Genomic DNA, 17340 nt, shown 5'->3' on the forward strand with positions numbered 1-17340 from the left:
TACATTTTATTTTCACTGTTTTTAGGAAACTAAATTTTTTAACAGTTTCTTAATTTTGCTTAAATGATAATATTTTGCCATTAAATTTTAAATAAATTTAATAGTTTTTACCAAGTATCTAACTTTGCTCACAATTTATCTATAATTTTATGTGCAATGGAAATTATAATTTCATTTTAATATAATATAGTAATTAATTTTTTAAAAATACCCAAAATTTTTATCATATAAATTTTATATATTTTTAAAAGACTTGTTATTAAATATTAAAAGTTAAATAGATAAAATTATTCATATATTTTCAAAATTTTTCCTTTATTCATTAGTAATTTATTTGATTCTAATTTCTTAATAGATGATTTCCTACTTTCGACAAAAAGCTTTATTTATATATTTTAATAATGATAAAAAATGAAGCATTTTATTTATATATTCATGTGGTATAAAATTTACCATTTTAAAATAATATTTAAACTTGTATTTCAATACTCGTTAAAAATAATAAAAAGCCATCAACATTAAAACTGAATTACTTGACATTGGTTCGTTCCGTACGTTAGGAAAGCCATCCATTTCATTCAAAATAAATCCAGAAGCGGGCTCATTTCATTCAAATTCCAAAACATTTAGAAGCATATATGAGCATCATACTTCAAAAAGTTACTAACGTTGTTTCAATATCATCATTAACCATGTATATAGTTCCTAAAGTAACGGATGCATCCATTTCCTAACTGATCTTGCTCCGACCCTCTTAATCAATCCTCAATTCCTTATATAGCCATGAGATCCCCATAATTGCGCATTAGAAGAATCGATCCAGCAAATAACCCGACGGCTCGCAGCAGTTTCTGCAAAAAGGGTAAAATCATACATCGCTTTTCAGTATGCGAATGCATAAAAGAAAAGTAAATAACATAAGAGAAACATGATTGTACTGTGAAGAGAATTTCCATTTCAAGTATTTAAGTTAACTAATATGATGAGTTCGTAAAACTTTTTAAACCGTGTTCAAATTCTATGAAAACTGCGAGTATATAGACTAAAATGCACATTTCATAACTACAGGGATCTATTCTCATTGACGTTGCTCATAAATCTGTAAACAAAAAATCCTTGTCTTGAAAACCTAGGAATGAATAACCAAGCTTACAGAAAAGTCTAAACATTTCCAAGCATTTTATGCAAGATTTCCCTTCTGCAGATGAAGTATACCACAACAGTAAGTGACATGTGTTCATGGTGGTTTTAGTGCGATATGAGCTTATAACACTTGCCCATCCACAGATATTTGGACACCCCCAGTACAAGCCAATATAACTCAATTCTGGAACATGGATGCACCACGAAAGGCTGGTTCAGGAAAACCTTTGGATAGGGAAAAGGAAAATATTTAAATGCTACAGCCAGTAACCCGCTCGTTACCACTACAAGCCAATATAGCTGAAAATTCTGGAGGGCGGATGCCGTGACAATGAAAATCAGAAGGGACTAGAAAGGCTGATACTAAAAACCTTCACATAGGAAAATAGTACATTTAAATGCTAAACCAATAAGCTGCTCGTTCCCAAAAGAACATATAAATTGACCTTCCATTCTGCACCACACATTATTTCAATGTCTGACACAGAAACCCTCAGCCTTACATAGCACTCTTCTCCAATTTAATATTCTTTAAACCTTGTAAGCATATTTCAGAGGAGATGGACAAAGGAAGAAAAGATAAAAAGAAATTCAATTTTTCTTGGGTGAATGAAATCAGTGTTTCAAACCAGTTTGGGAAAAAATGACATTTTTAAAGCTTTTAGCCATCTTCCAAAAGCTTTCCAACTCCTAATGCTTATAGAAATGTTTACTCAAACTGAAGTGTGAGCGTAGAGTAGGCATGTGGACAACACAGATATGTTTAAAAATTTTCTTTTCATGTACTTTAACGGAATTTGAATAATTTCCACGAAAATGTCCACCAAAACTAATGGAGCCTGAGATCATAATCAACCAATATATAAATCGGCCTGGCCTGGCCACGAAAACCAATACTTGGATTACATACGGAAAACAGAGTACATAGGTAATAAAAACATATCCAGCTAATGAAGGAATTTCTTATCCTCGACAAAATTTCTAAGGTTATTTTAGCTTCTCCAGTTGTGTCTTATATATTCTCCCCACAATTTCGTCCTTTAGGGAATGCTTTTCACTAAATCGATGATTTCAGTTAAGAACTAAACTAAGTTAAGACAGTGACAGTTGTGTTCATATAATCAACTAAACGCAAATAGATAAAGTGAGAACAAATCATTCAGACCGACATCATGCCATTGCCATGTATTTTCAAAGCCCCCAAACAATGAGAACTTCCAGACTAAGAAACGACTTCTGGTTTTGAGATACCATTATGGCTGCAAATAAGTTCATATCTTCAAAACCAAAATATTCATATCCTGCTTCTTTTTTCCCTTTTTTTTTTGCCTTTTCTAGATCAGTTGAGTTAAAATCTGAATTTCTAAACAAATTCCCACAAATCCATTATCACAGAAACAAGATTACGATAAAGAATCAGATTGAAACGCAACTAAATCAAGCGAAAGACCCAAAAATAAAAGAAAAACTGTGAAGGGAAAAGAATAATAAAAGGAATAAAGAAAAATGAAATACCATAAACGAAGCGGAAGACCCAGAACAAAAAAGAAGACTATGAGAGTAAAAGAAGAATAAAAGGAATAAAGAAAAAAGAAATACCATATTGTGAGCCCAGTTTTCTTCATCGTGGACTTGAGAGTTCCAGAAGGCTTTGAGCTTATCGAGAGAGATCACAGTGTCCGCCATTGCTGCTCTGAATAAGGATTCCTTTTTGCTTTTGAAATCAGAGGTTTGTCTTTGAAGGGAGGGTTTGGATTTAGGGTTTTATTGTTGAGAAACGGCGGACCCTTTCTTTAGCTCTTAGCTAACACGTGCGAAAGAATTTTTAAGAGAAAAAAAATATTTTTTTAGGTAAACTGTACTATTAGTTAGTAAACTATAGATAAGTTTTTATTTTGATCACTTAATTAAAAAAATTATAATTTTGTTATAAAATTATTTGAAAATTCTCATTTAAGTCACTAAATTATTCAAATTTTTTTTAGTCAATGGACTCCTTAAGTTCTTTTTTTTTTTAAAGTTCGACTAATGAGCTTCAAGTTTGATGATCGATACAAGGGATTAGTACCAATCAACCGATAAAAGAACATATCTTAGATCCAAGTCGTTTCGGTATTCAATGTCAAAGATCAGAGAAAAAAGTTATTTGAATTTTGGTTCACAAATTCGTGACGTCTAAAGTTGTTTCATGAAAAAAAAACCTAAATTATAAAAGAGAAACAGAAAGAGATCTTTCGATTGATGCAGACAATACAAATAGAGAAAATTGTATAACATCAATTTTAACAACACAATGATTTAAATCAAAACTTTTGAATAGTTTAATGACCAAATTGTAACTTTTTTAGTTAAGTGACCAAAACGAAAACTTACACATAGTTTAAGTGACTAATTTTTTTACATGCGCATGTGATTTTTTGTGTTTAATTTTTAATTAGTTTTTTTAAAGGTAAAATTAATTCATTCAATAAATGGAACCATATAATTTAGAGAAAAAAATAGCAAATACTTGTCGTAGATGGTGAAAAACAAGCTCCATCAACATAACAAAGGCTTTAGCCTCAGCATCAATAGGACATTATGACATGTTGACAATTGGCTTTGTCACAACTCAAACACGTCATATTTGGAGTGATTGCAAGTACTTAATACAATAAGGAAATCAGCCCCGGATGGTCCAAAGCGACAAGCAAAAATCGACAAAAGAATCAAGGATTTACCAAACTAGAGAGGTCGACAATAAAATCATCCTTAAAATCACTTGTAAAACTACTATTACATGCATAAGTAAGACTAAAAGACGTGCTACAAGAGCATGCAAAAACTTCTAAAACTAAAAACTTATTAAACAATGGAAAAACAAACAAAAAACATATAAAATTTAAGACAATATGAGTTTAAATCGACACGTGAAATCATTTATTATTCTAAAATACTCTCAAAACAAAAACAGATTAAGAAGTTGACGAAAGGTCATCAATTTTCAAGAAAAACTACTGATGGCTAGTGGAGTTTTAGCGAACGACAGGCACCGTCATCTATCTATCACAACTTGTGAAGACAACAAAGATACCCACAAAATAAATCTGCAAATTGAAAAGAGAGAAGACACGTGTAGTAAATGAGAAGAATAAAGAAAAAAAGGATTGATGAGAGGGGAAAAAGGTGGGCGATAACCAGCTCGAAGGCTGGCATTGCTGCTGAACAAAATAAAAAATAAGAAGCAAACGACTTGGAGAAAAAAATGAAATTTTTTAAGGGTTTTTCTTAACTAATTTTTAATTATTTTTTAAATAATGTATTTTTAATTAATTTTCAGCTATTATTGATAACGACGTTTTCTCTTAATTTTAAAATAATACTAGAAATCTCACATACATATGCATGTTGAAACTATTTGTTTAGAACTCAGAAAATAACTTTATAAATAGTATAGATATATAATTGACGGAGGTAATAAAGCGTGTATAATAAAATTAAAATATATAAATATATTAAAATAAAACTTTGATTTTGTGGTAAAATTAAGGTTTTGATAACTCAATTAACTTGGACTCAAATTCCATCATAAATATTTTTTTAATGATTTTTCAAAATAAAAGGATTAAAATATCCTCAAATAATATAATTTATTTTAAATGCGAATAAACACTAAAGTAATTTCCCTAACTAAGTTGGGTCCAGGTTGATGAGTAACACTAACTCAGTAAAAGACTTTACAAATTGTATAAGTACCAATTTAAAACTATATAAAAAATAAATTATAACATTTATTTAAAAATAAAAAAATAATTATCCATAATTAATATACTACCATATTAATTAATATTATTTTTATTATTATAACATAATAATACTAATAAATTATTGTTCTAGTACCAATTTAATAATATATTTAAAAATAAATGATATTCTCGTTGGTTCAAAAAATTCTTCAAACTCTTGCTTTTATAAATTTTATTATTTTACATAGAATTTCAATTTCATAATATTTTTTATAATAATCTTAAATTCTTAAAACACATTTATTTATTTTTCTTTCTAAATTAGTCATAAATATTGTTATAGAGAAAACCATAAAATGATTAGTTTTTATGTACAGTAAAAAAAAAGATATTCACAATATTTTTTTGGTAGAAAAGGATAGCATTAAACAATTACATTAAATAAAACCAAAATCAAGAGGAAATAAACATGTTGCGATCTCTTCCCAATAAGATATTCACAATTTTTTAAACTTTAAAATGTTTATAATATCTATATTTAATTAGTATCTATATTATTATAATAGTTATGATAGTTTCACAAATTAATCCAACATTAATTTTGTTGGAAAAATATTTAAAAATTATTTTAAAAAAATTGATATATTGACATTGAAGTTTTGCAACTCCAACTGAGATTAAAAAATGTCAAGTATATTTTAAAAATTAAAACTAAATAAATGAGGCACATTGTAATATGTTAACTCTACTTATCAAATTAAAAAACTCCATTATCACTATATCAAATAATAATATTATTATAATATTTTTTTCTTATATAAAATCTTTAAATAAAAAACTACTTAAATTAAGCAAAAATTCGAGTTGAGTTTAATGAAAATTTATATACAAAAAATCTTTACCACCTTTGGTCCCTCTAACATCTATATAGCTATGTATAACACGTGGCTCTCTCACCGTGCTCCCTCTCACTTTTTCTTGTTTTACAAAAATGGTAAAGTTTCACCTTTGATCTTTTTAATATGCTTAAATTTGAGATTTAATCTATATATTTTAATTTTTAACATAATTTGGTCATTATATTTTTATAATATTATTAATTAGTCCAAATAGTTAATATTATTAATTTTTCAGTTAAAACATTATGTGGTTATATATAATTACATACACTAAGAGTCTCTGGGAGACTGACACACTTCCTATTTCATTTAGGTTTACGTTAATGCTTATCCTTTTATTTTTGCAATTTTGAAAAAAAATGGTTAAATTTTAGTTCTGATCCCTTTATTTTGCCTAAATTTGAGATTTAACTGCCACACTTTAATTTGTAATGTAATTATGTCTATATAGTTTTCTAATGTTATTAATTAGTCCGGATAGTTAATATCATTAAATTTTTAACTAAAACATTACGTGATTATATATAATTTGATGCCCTAAATGTCTTAAATATGGATACATAGCATTTTTGTAACACCTTATACTCGGTCCGATCGCCCGACCCGAGCTATAAGGCGTTATGATGATAAACTTTGAACATCTTTCATAATTTCTATTAATAAAAAATAAATAATTTATTACAATCATTTCCATACTAATCAATCAATTTGAAACCTAATTCGAGCTTATGGAACATTTAAAACAAACCGATCAATTTTGGGTAAAATTGAAACATTTACACAAATTTGAGTTAAATGTGTAAATAGGGGTCACACGGCCGTGTGGCCAGGCTGTGTGATAGAGCATAGCCCGTGTGACGCCTAAACATGCCTGTGTGGCCAAACCATGTAATAATTTTTGCCCGTGTAACTCAGGATCACATGGTCGTGTCGCCAGGCCATGTAACTCTCTAAGACTGTGTGGACAATCCTACACCAAAAATTAAAAAGGCCACATGGTTGTGTCATGCGATTGTGTGGGACACACGACCATGTGGTAGACCGTGTCGCAGTTCGTGTGTGCCCAAAAAGACCTTCAAACACAAGCCATTTCACATACCAAAACTTAGATTTCAAGCTATGCATTAACCAACATTCAAACCTATTCAAATTGTGCCAAACCATGCCAAAATACATCAATTCACAATCAACCTATGTGCCTAACCAATATGCCCTAATTGGCACCACAACTCAAACCTATACAACATCCATTCAACCGAAGCATATAACTCAAGTTAAACTCAATCAATCATCACCCAAATTCTAGATACCAAGTGCAAAAGTTCAACCATATAAACCAAGTCATCAAATGCCCATATATCTCATCCTAAGTTCATACCTTACCATAACCAAATTGACCATTTCATCAAAGCACAAAACATCTAAAGATGCCCATTAACATAATCATACTTAAACAACCATTTAAATAGCATTAGGTACAAAATCATCCATTCATCATCACATACCTCAATCAAACATAATACCAATTGAGAATTTCATCAATACATTCACTATATTATTCAATAGACACAACATATAACCATAGTACTTATAACATACATAACCAAAACCCTATTTACATATAACTTATAAATGGGTCAAAATAAACATATAGCTACCGAATGAGTTGTCGGATAGTGTGATATCCAACGATGCTCCAATAAAAAATGAAGGTCCGACGATCTACAAAGAAGAAAACCAACAAAAGTTAGCTTACATAAAGCTTAGTGAGTTCGTAAAGCAAAACATCACATACCTGTTAATTTAATTACAAATCATACATATCTTGAAACTAACAATCCTTTTTAGTATTTCATCATTTCAACTATCTGCAATAATTAAACCTAGATGATTCTTATCATGAAACCACAACATGTTAAATAATCATGTACTTAAAATACAAATCATCATATCATCCTATTCCATTTTTATAATGACCCGATAGTCATGGGTATTAGAAAGTGTACTTTTGGGTCTTCGTTTCATAAAACGGATCGTAAATATGTGGTTGATTAGGTTTTGGTTAAGTGAATTAGTTTGAATTAAGAGTAATTAGGTATAAGGATTAAATTGAATAAACGGTAAAAGTTTAATTATAGATTAAAGAAAAAGTAAAGGGACTTAATAAGTAATTAAACCATATCTAACAAGTGTATGACAATAAATGAATACATATGTATAAATATATACACATGAATAAAATAATAAACAAGTATTACTTAAAATTTAAGTAATATATATTATATATTATATATTTTAATAATAATAAAGTACATAAAAGAATAAACAAAATAAATAAATAAAAGAAAAAGAATAGAAAATAGAAAGAAGGTGAAAAGAAACAGAGAAGAATAGGGAGGAAAAGAAGGGAGAAAAGAAAGAAGGGAAATTAGGGTTTTAAGGTTTGAAGTTTAATCGGTAAGTCAATTTAGTCCTTTTTCTTGTAATTTTGATGTTTTTAGAATCCTAGAACAAAATACTACTTAATTTATGTTGAAATTTTAGAAGTTAGTGAATTTTTAATAGTTGTTCATGTTGAATAAATTGAAGTGTTAGGGGTTAAATTGATAGAATTTCAAGTTAGAAGTGAAAAAGAGATTGAATTATAGAATAAATCATAAGTTTTGAGTAATAAAGACTAAATTGTGAAATTTCAAAATTAGGGTTTTATGGTGAAATTAGAGATTTAAGATTAGTTTAAAGTGGAAATTGAATAAGATATGGAATTAGTTTTAGAAAAATACAGTTAGTCTCGGTTTAGTGATTAAATTGGAATTTAGGAAAAAGTTGAGTATAAATTGAAACATTCAATGTGAAATTGTGTGCATTGATGATTTTAAATTGTTTTAATTTCCGTAGCTAACATTGTGCCGAAAACATCGGCTAAGAAGGGAAAAGAGAAAGTCAACGAGGAGTGACTCGAAAATTATGGTTTGTATTTCTATAATCTAAATTTAATAATTAATTGTTGTAATTATTATTTCATGTGTATGGTAAGTGGATAGAGGTGAGTATTGGTATTATGGTATTGAAATGAATTGATTTGAATTAATGAGTATTTGTGATTATTTGAATGAAATATATATATTGGTTGGAAATTGAAAAGTGATTTGAAACCCTATTAACTGTATCGGGCTGAGTCGGATATAGTTGGCATGCCATAGGATTGGAAGTGTTCAGGGGTTACTTCAACTTCGAGTAGATGAGACACTGGGTGTCAAACTATTACTTCGGATAAATTCGACGAGGTATTGGGTACCAATTTACTTCGGCAAGGCCGATGAGACACTGGGTGTCAATCTATTACTTCGAATTATCCGATGAGACACTGGGTGCCATACTAGTATGTTTTGGTTGGATCCGTGTATCCGCCAAAGTTCGAGTCGTGTTAATAGGGATATTAAATGAATTGGAAAATTGATCGATACTGAATGATATTGTCTACGAATAGTGAAATGATTTATGCAAATGATATACATGAACCATGAGTTCATGAATGGAAGTTTTTATAGTTGAATCAAGGAGAAAAGCCATTTGAGATAGATATTAATGAGAAATAAGTTAATGTATGAATTGATTTATTGTATGATTAATGCTTATGTTAAGTTAAATATGCATGTTATATTATGATATTTTTTTTAAAGTGTTCGAATTATAGAAATACTACTGAGTTTATACTCAACGTACTGTTTGTTTTTCGTGCGCAGGTTAGGTTAAAGTCAGATCGTTGAATCAACATCCAAAGCCGATCCCAAACTCAAAAACGTAGTAAAGTATATTTCTTTTTGGTAATGGCATGTACCTAGGATGTCTTATGTTGGTCATTTTGAGAAATAATTGTAAATGATATTATAAGATGATATTGGTTACTTATATATGTGATATGTTGAGGTTTAATATGAGATGTATGAGTAAATGCATAAGTGAGTATGATATAGGTATCTTTGGGTTGAAATTGACATGATTTTAGAATTAGATTGAATGAAATTTTAATGGATTTTTTTTATAACAGATATGAAGTATTTATAAGGGAACATTGATTAGGTCAATAAGTTAATTGTTTTGACATCTTTTAGATGTATTTGAATGTGTTTTGGATTGATTGAATGATTGGTTTTTTAGTTGCTTGTTGTTAAAGATTGCAGGGTATGGTAAACTTGATGCTTAAGGTTCATTTTGGGTCCACACGGCCAGGCACACGGCTAACACACGGGCATATGATTTGGCCGTGTGTCCCCTGCAATTTTAAAAATTTAAAATAGAATGCTCAGGTATTTCCACATGGGCAGAGACACAGGCATGTGTCTCAGCTGTGTGTGTCACACGGCCTAGCACACGGGCGTATGGCTGGCCATCTGATTTAAGTTAGAGAGTTACACAAGGTCGAACACAGCCTGAGGCACGAGCGTGTCCTATGGTCACACGGGCATGTCCCTTGACCATACGGGCGTGTGTACCTTATATCTAGGAAAATTTTTGAAATTTCATGAAAAAATTTTCGAAATACCTGATTAAGTCCCGATTTGTTTCTAACAAGTGTTTTGGGCCTCGATGGCTCATAAAAGGGATGATATGATTGAGTTATGACGTTTTTGTCTGGATAATTATGTATTGTTTGTAATTGACCTGAAAGGTTCGGTAATGCTTCGTAACCCTGTTCCGGCAACGGATAAAGGTTAGCGGGTGTTATAATTTTCATTTCGATAGTTAATTGATTTGCCTGGAAAACAATAGTAAATCAACTTCGGATACACGTGAGGGTAATGCTCATACAAGCTAATATAAGGACTTTAACCGATACATGATGTTGCTCACACAAGCTTCAGAGAATCTGCAATACATGCAGGATCTTAAGCCATCAGTATGATATCCATTACTGGTACATAGTACCTGCTAAATATAACATTGATACAAAGTGCCTGCTACTAAAACATCAGTGCAAAGTACCTGCTACTGAAATCACCTACAACTAATGCCTACTAAATATACACCAACACAAAGTGCTTGCTATGCCCTAATGACATGTCATTTGTATCCTAACTATTCACTAAGTTCACATGAGTTTATTCTGTTTCTCTGAGACATTTCATACTCAACTTTATCCTTCAATTTCATTAATCATCTAATAAAACATAACATCATTCAAATTTCACATTATCAAACATGAAGTAAGTTAAAACATTAACAACATAATAAATTGTAATACGAACTTACCAAAATAAGATAGCTAATGACACGCAACGACATCTACCTAACGACTTTTCCTTTCCCGCATTTATCAATTGACTAATTCGTTTCTTGATCTAAATATAATATTTTAATTCAAATTAACCAATTTAAACATATTAAAACACTTGCATTCATGCAATAAACCCTTTAATGATAGTTTACACATTTACCCTAAATTTTCACCTTTTATTCAATTTAGTCCCTAAAATCGAAATTCTCACATTTATCACAAATTAACCAAAAAGCCCTTATGTCAAATTCTATATGGTCCCTAAATAGCTTAATTAAAATAATTTCATGTTATTTTACAATTTTAACAACTTAGTCCTTAAACTTTAAAATTAACAAAAATTACTTTGCAAAATAGTCCTATTTAACTATCAAACTTAATAATCTATCATCAAAATTCAAGAACATCACAAATTCATCCATGGAAAATTCTAAAATTTTAGCGGTTTTATGAATTAGCCCCTAGATTAACTATTATAAACTACAACGAACTCAAAAATATAAAAATTACTAAAAATGAACTTGAATTACATACCAAGCTATAGCAGAACTTGAGAGCTTAACAATGGCTTTTCTTCCCTTCAAAATTCGGTGAAGGTGATTTTGGAAGATGACAACATTTTGGCTTCTTTTGTTTTTGTTTTTAATTATTAATTTATCATTTTAACCTTTAAAAACAATCCAAATTTCACAATAAAACTTACCAACCGTCCAACATGACCTAATTATGGTTAAATTACCATTTAAAACCCTTTAAATATGTTCCTATGCTTATTTAACCAATATTAACTAATAGAGATTGAGTTTTATGACTTTTACGATTTAGGCCTTTTTCTTTAATTAACTATCAAATCGCTAAAATTTTTGGACCAAACTTTAATATACTTGTATAGTTGCTCCGTAAATATTTTTAAAATATTTATGGGCTTAGTTTAAAGAAACGAGGTCTTGATACCTCATTTTCCAAAACTACTAGACTATAGGGACAAACCACTTGTACTTAACTATTCATTTAAACAAAAATTATCATAAAAAAATTTAATATAATACTATATTTGACTCATAAATATTATTATTAAATAATAATATTTATGGGCTCACTTGTCCGATTTGTGATCTCGAAACTACTATTTTCAACATCATTGAAAAACGAGTTGTTACATTTTTATTTCTTTTAGGGTAACCTTACTTATATATATATTATAAGCAATGATCAAACTTGAGATGTAATCCATATACTTTATTTTTGACATAATTTGATCATTCTATTTTTATAATATCATTAGTTATTTTGAATATTTAATATTGTCAACTATTTACCCATGGTTGTTTGCTTCATCTCTTTGGTTTTGTCCAACGGCGTTGCCATCCTTCGAGTTGGTTAGTGCCTGCTTTTTTCTCTGTCCCACCAACCCTCTCTTTCTTTTTTTTTCTTCTCATTCACTCTTTAATTTGTGTTTGCTTTCTCTCTTTTCAATTTGCAGAAATATTTTGTGGGTATCTTTATTGTTTTTACAATCTGTGATGGATAGATGACAATGTATTTCATTGCTGAAACTCTACCGACCACTAGCAATTTCTCTTGAAAAGTGGGTGGCTTCTTCGTTGGTTTCTTAATCTATTTTTGTTTTGAAAGTATTTTAGAATAATAAATGATTTCACGAGTCAGTTTGGACCCCTGTTGTCTTAAGTTTTATACATTTTTTATTTTTTTTTCATTGTTTAATAAGTTTTCACTTTTAGAAGTTTTTGTTTGCTCTTATAACACATTTTTTACTTTTACTTATGCATGTAGTCTTGCTTTTATAAGTGATTTTAAGGTGTTGACGTCCTCTCCAATTTTGTGGACGCTTCGTTTTTTTGCCCATTTTTGCACGCCGCTTTGGACCATCCGGGGCTAATTATCTTATCGTATTAAATGCTTGAAATCACTCTAAATAGGTCGTACTTGAGTTGTGAGAGAGTTAATTGTCAACGTGCCATAATGTTTATTTGATGTTGAGGCTGAAACCTTTGTTGTGTTGATGGAGCTTGTCGTTCACTGCCTATGATCGGTGTTCGTTATTTCCCCCCTTCCCCCCAAATTGTATGGTCCCATTCATGAAATGAATTAATGAATTTCCTTTCCAAAAAAATATTGTTAACTATTTTAATCAAAATGCTAACCCCAATTTTTTTGAGACACTATTTAAAAAAATATTTTATCATGACGGATTCAAATAAATGTTTTAATAAAAAATCTATATAAACATTTTCAATGTTATTTCTACCGTTACATGACTATCAAATGATTTTTTTTTTAATTTCAAAATGCCTAACAAATTAATTCAATAAAAGAATTTTAATAATGGTACCAACTGCCCTAAATTTTTAAATCCAAAAAGTAAAGAGTTTGAAAATCTGACAATAAAAATAGGATTAGAGTATATTTTAACTAGAGGTGTGCATGGCCGGGATGCCCGGCCCAGCCCGAAGGCCCGCCCGAAAAATGGGAGGGTTTGGGTAAAAATATAGGCCCGAAAAATGGGCTTGGACAAAAAATGAGGCCCGTTTAGAAAATGGGCCGGGCCTCGGGTAAGATTTTTTTGGCCTGGGCCAGGCCCAGCCCGGTCCGATTTTAATATTAAATTATTTTTTTAAAAAATTATTTTTAATTTTAAGTAACTTTATTATTTTACTTTACTCTTTTTGTTGTTTTTAATGTTATTTTAATATTGTAAAACTTTTGTTATTAATATAATTTAGTTCTTAATTTAATTTTAATTTGTTTCAATTTTTCAATTTTAATATAATTAATTTTTATTTTATTTTTAATTTGTGTATTATTTTAAGAATTATTTTAGTCTTATTTTTTATTTGTTTTTTGTTTTAATATTTATTTTTATGTTTTAAATGTATTTGATTTATTATATTTTAAAGTTTTTTATTTAATAAAAAAAGCAAAAAAAAAATTAATATGGCCGGGCTGGTCCGGGTCGGGCTCGGGCCTACCATTTTTTTCTCGGGCCGGGCTTAGACAAATTTCTAGGCCATATTTCGGGCCGGATCGGGTCCGGGCCATGAAAACGGGCTAAAATTTTTTTATGGGCCCGGCCCGAACCCGATCCGGCCTGGCCCATGCACACCTCTAATTTTAACCTTCAAATTTGTATTTTATAATTTAGTACAAACAAATAATCTATCCAACAGAAGCGTAAAATTAAATCCTTCAAAAGTGTAGTCAATGAAATTATATTGTATTCTGAATAATAATATTAATAATAATCACATGTTATTAAATTCATAATATAATAAAGTAAAAGAAGGCAACAGTGGCATGAAATAAGATATGATTAAAATGGAGACTCTCATTTAAGAAAAACTCTCTTGACCCTCCTTTTAAGGAAGAAGATGAATTGTTCTTGTATGGTAATGTTCTTGAATTGTTTTGAATAAGGATTTATTAGGAAAGTTTCATTTGTTTCCATATCTTTTAAAGTGAACTTCTCAATTGAAAAAGAAAAACAAATTTTCTTCACAAATTTTCTTACCAACTTATTATCAGCTTAACATAACTGCTTCATCTCCAGTGGCAGCAGCATTAAAGCACACAGGCAAAACAAAGGTAGAAAAGGAAAAAGGCCATATATTTTGGTTTCTTCAAAACAATAACATGCTCATGCTCATTCATATCGGAAACTATCTTAACTCCTAACGAACTTACTTGCAAGGTTGTCACTGTTGTCATGTTGCCATGCATGTCTGGCCGACTTAAATGACTAGAATCTTGATAAAATCTATGCACTAGATTCGGAGATTGGTGAAGAATATGGTAATACTGCTCCACAAAAGCATTTCCAATAACTTGAGTACTTGGAGTAAAGACAGGACTTCCTTCCTGCATAGCCATCTGCACATAGTTTCAATAAATCAATAAAAAAAAACTTCAAATAAAGACACTATCAACTGCATGCTCTAATCTTTCACTACAACCAATAAAAACATAGAGAAATACTTTATCTACTTCAAATTTAGAAAGAGCCTTAAACATAAGAGTAACAATCAAAACAGTGTTAGCATAATTGAACCACCTAAACAAATTTGACAGACATAAAGCAGAACATGAAGACTTTAGAGATGTAAGAAGCAAAACATCTTGAACTTAAAGCTAGTTTATTACTTGAAGACTTAGTTATCTAAGTCTAAAACAATTAAGACAGTAATTAAAAAGAACAAAATAAACCCTTTAATTAAAGAAAAAAAAAGATTCCCAGAAAACTCTTTATAGAAACGAAGAGTATGAAGCAAAATCGACTGAAAAAAGCAGGATCTTGCGGGTGATTAGCGGATCAATCAAACATTATGACTGATGATCAAACATAGATAAATTGGAATAAAAATATATGGGAAAAGAAAAGGTAAGGTAAGAATTACCTAATTGGTTGGTGATTTGAGCTTAAGGGAGAGATCTGAGCTTTGAGAGTAAGCAGAGGAAAGAGAAGCCAAAGCAAACGACAGTATGAGTACAAAATAGCAAATGTGATGGACAATTGAAAAATTAGATGTTTTAATCTATCATTTAGTCCTCAAAAGTATACTTTTCCTCACTTTGATCCTTAAAATTCCTTTTGGCCTAAATCAAGCTCTACCTTTTCAACCGTCCAGTAGGTCAAAAATTTTAAAAAAATAATGTATGTTTTAATTAAATTACTTATGCAAAATTTTCTCATTAATAGCAATAATTTGTTGCATTTAGTCATTATTCAACATTCACTTTAATATTTAAAATTAAAATAAAAAGTTGATTATCAACTGATAATTTTTAATCTAACAATGCCTATTTTTAATTAATTAAAATATGATGATATGCTGATCATCAAGGATGTCCAGTTCATATAATATTTGGTAATTTTAATAATTTACAACATATGAAAATTAGGTGTGAATATTTTTTTTTTTTTTGGAATAACATAGAATTGAATTAGAAAACTTGTTTGGGGACCAATATGTTATTTCTTTAAAAACTTTAGGCCAGAACTCATTAAATTGTAATCTATATTTGGTACAATTTTAAAAGGATTGCTAATTTTTAATAACTAAAATTACAAGTGTTGAATACTTTGTACTTTTGAAATATTTCTCTAAAAGTAGGGAAATATAAAATTGTTCCATGTAGAACACTTTTTTTAACAAATGCAGAAATACGAAGGGTCTTCACTGCAATTTTACCCTCCTCATTTAATCTTATTTTCAATATTTTCATCGGGAAAAAAACGTTTTCTTTCCTAAAAAAATAAAAATAAAACTGGAGATGATTTTAATATTTAAAAAATATGTTTCAATATTTGTTTAAAAATGTTATAATCATCGTACTGATGGAAGAATTGATTAATTTTTGGATTTTTTTTCCTTTTTTTCAGATTTGAGATTATTCTGATATTATCTTGGGTGAGTGTTTTGTTTAAAAAGATTAATTTTTTTGAAGCACTAGATAATGCTCTTCTATTTTATAACCCGTTATCTTTTCAAGCATTTGTACGATACCGATTATCTCAGATTCGGGTGAGTATATGGTTTTGTAGTTTATGTTTACAGCAACCAAGTAGCAGGACAGACCCAATGAATTGATCCCTTAACAGCCCAACTTGCTAGAATTTATTCCTACTACATTTAGGTGCTCAAGTTCTTAAACAAAACACTCACCAAATATAATATCAGAATCCAACTAAAGTAAATTAAAATATTAATTTAAAATCTGAAAAAAGGAAAAAAATCCAAATTATTTATATAAATTTAATATTACAAAGTTACTTTTAATCATAATTAAAATTTACGTAATTCGAAACAGTAAATTAATAATTTAGTAATTTTAATTTTGTTAAGAATTTTATATAAATTTTCATTAACTTTTGTACTCAGATTTATATTAGAAAAAGGACTAAAATACAAATCAAGTCAAAATTATTGAGAATGCTTAAATATATAGATGGAAATAATTTAAGGGTTTGTATTTTTTTTGTGTGATACAAATAAGATTAAACAAAAGCAATTAAGCTTTCCCTCTAATAGGGGTTATTCAAAAAGCGCACATCGAGTATTTTATCGTGAACCATTTTGGCTAAAGCATCCCCGTTTTTGTTTTCTTTACTAGGAACATGTTGAATGCACCAATGATGCTCTTGTATCAACAGTTGTTGAATTCTCCTAATTAAAGTTGATTTGTGACCTCCTACAGGTTCTTCTTGAATGACGAGTATAGCTTTGAGACTATCTATTTGAATTAAAATATGGTTAAATCCCCTATCTAATGTGAGATG

The 17340-nt window shown here is 29.4% G+C and overlaps 1 protein-coding gene and 1 long non-coding RNA gene across 2 annotated transcripts; both read right to left on the reverse strand.

The window, feature by feature from the left end:
* Positions 1-586: 586 nt before the first annotated feature.
* LOC107887092 (mitochondrial import receptor subunit TOM5 homolog) lies at positions 587-2946 on the reverse strand. The gene is made up of 2 exons (XM_016811231.2): positions 2743-2946; positions 587-851 (listed from the first exon to the last, which is right to left on the reverse strand). Exons 1-2 carry the CDS (start codon positions 2827-2829, stop codon positions 774-776), a joined length of 165 nt encoding a protein of 54 aa, XP_016666720.1. The 5' UTR covers positions 2830-2946; the 3' UTR covers positions 587-773.
* A 4297-nt stretch (positions 2947-7243) lies between these two features.
* On the reverse strand, positions 7244-15562 carry LOC107888157 (uncharacterized). The gene is made up of 3 exons (XR_001681301.2): positions 15458-15562; positions 14748-14933; positions 7244-7489 (listed from the first exon to the last, which is right to left on the reverse strand). It is a non-coding gene; the product is annotated as an uncharacterized lncRNA (long non-coding RNA).
* Positions 15563-17340: the final 1778 nt, after the last annotated feature.

Source organism: Gossypium hirsutum, chromosome A03 (assembly GCF_007990345.1).
Source record: "Gossypium hirsutum isolate 1008001.06 chromosome A03, Gossypium_hirsutum_v2.1, whole genome shotgun sequence".
Taxonomy (NCBI): Eukaryota; Viridiplantae; Streptophyta; class Magnoliopsida; order Malvales; family Malvaceae; genus Gossypium; species Gossypium hirsutum.

What these genes read in the sequence shown, in the direction of transcription:
- LOC107887092 (XM_016811231.2), bottom strand. Translation starts at nt 2,829, where the DNA reads ATGGCGGACACTGTGATCTCTCTCGATAAGCTCAAAGCCTTCTGGAAC. An exon ending in AAAACTGGGCTCACAATATG is followed by an intron (nt 852 to 2,742) that starts GTATTTCTTTTT and finishes CCCTTTTTGCAG; the next exon opens with AAACTGCTGCGAGCCGTCGG.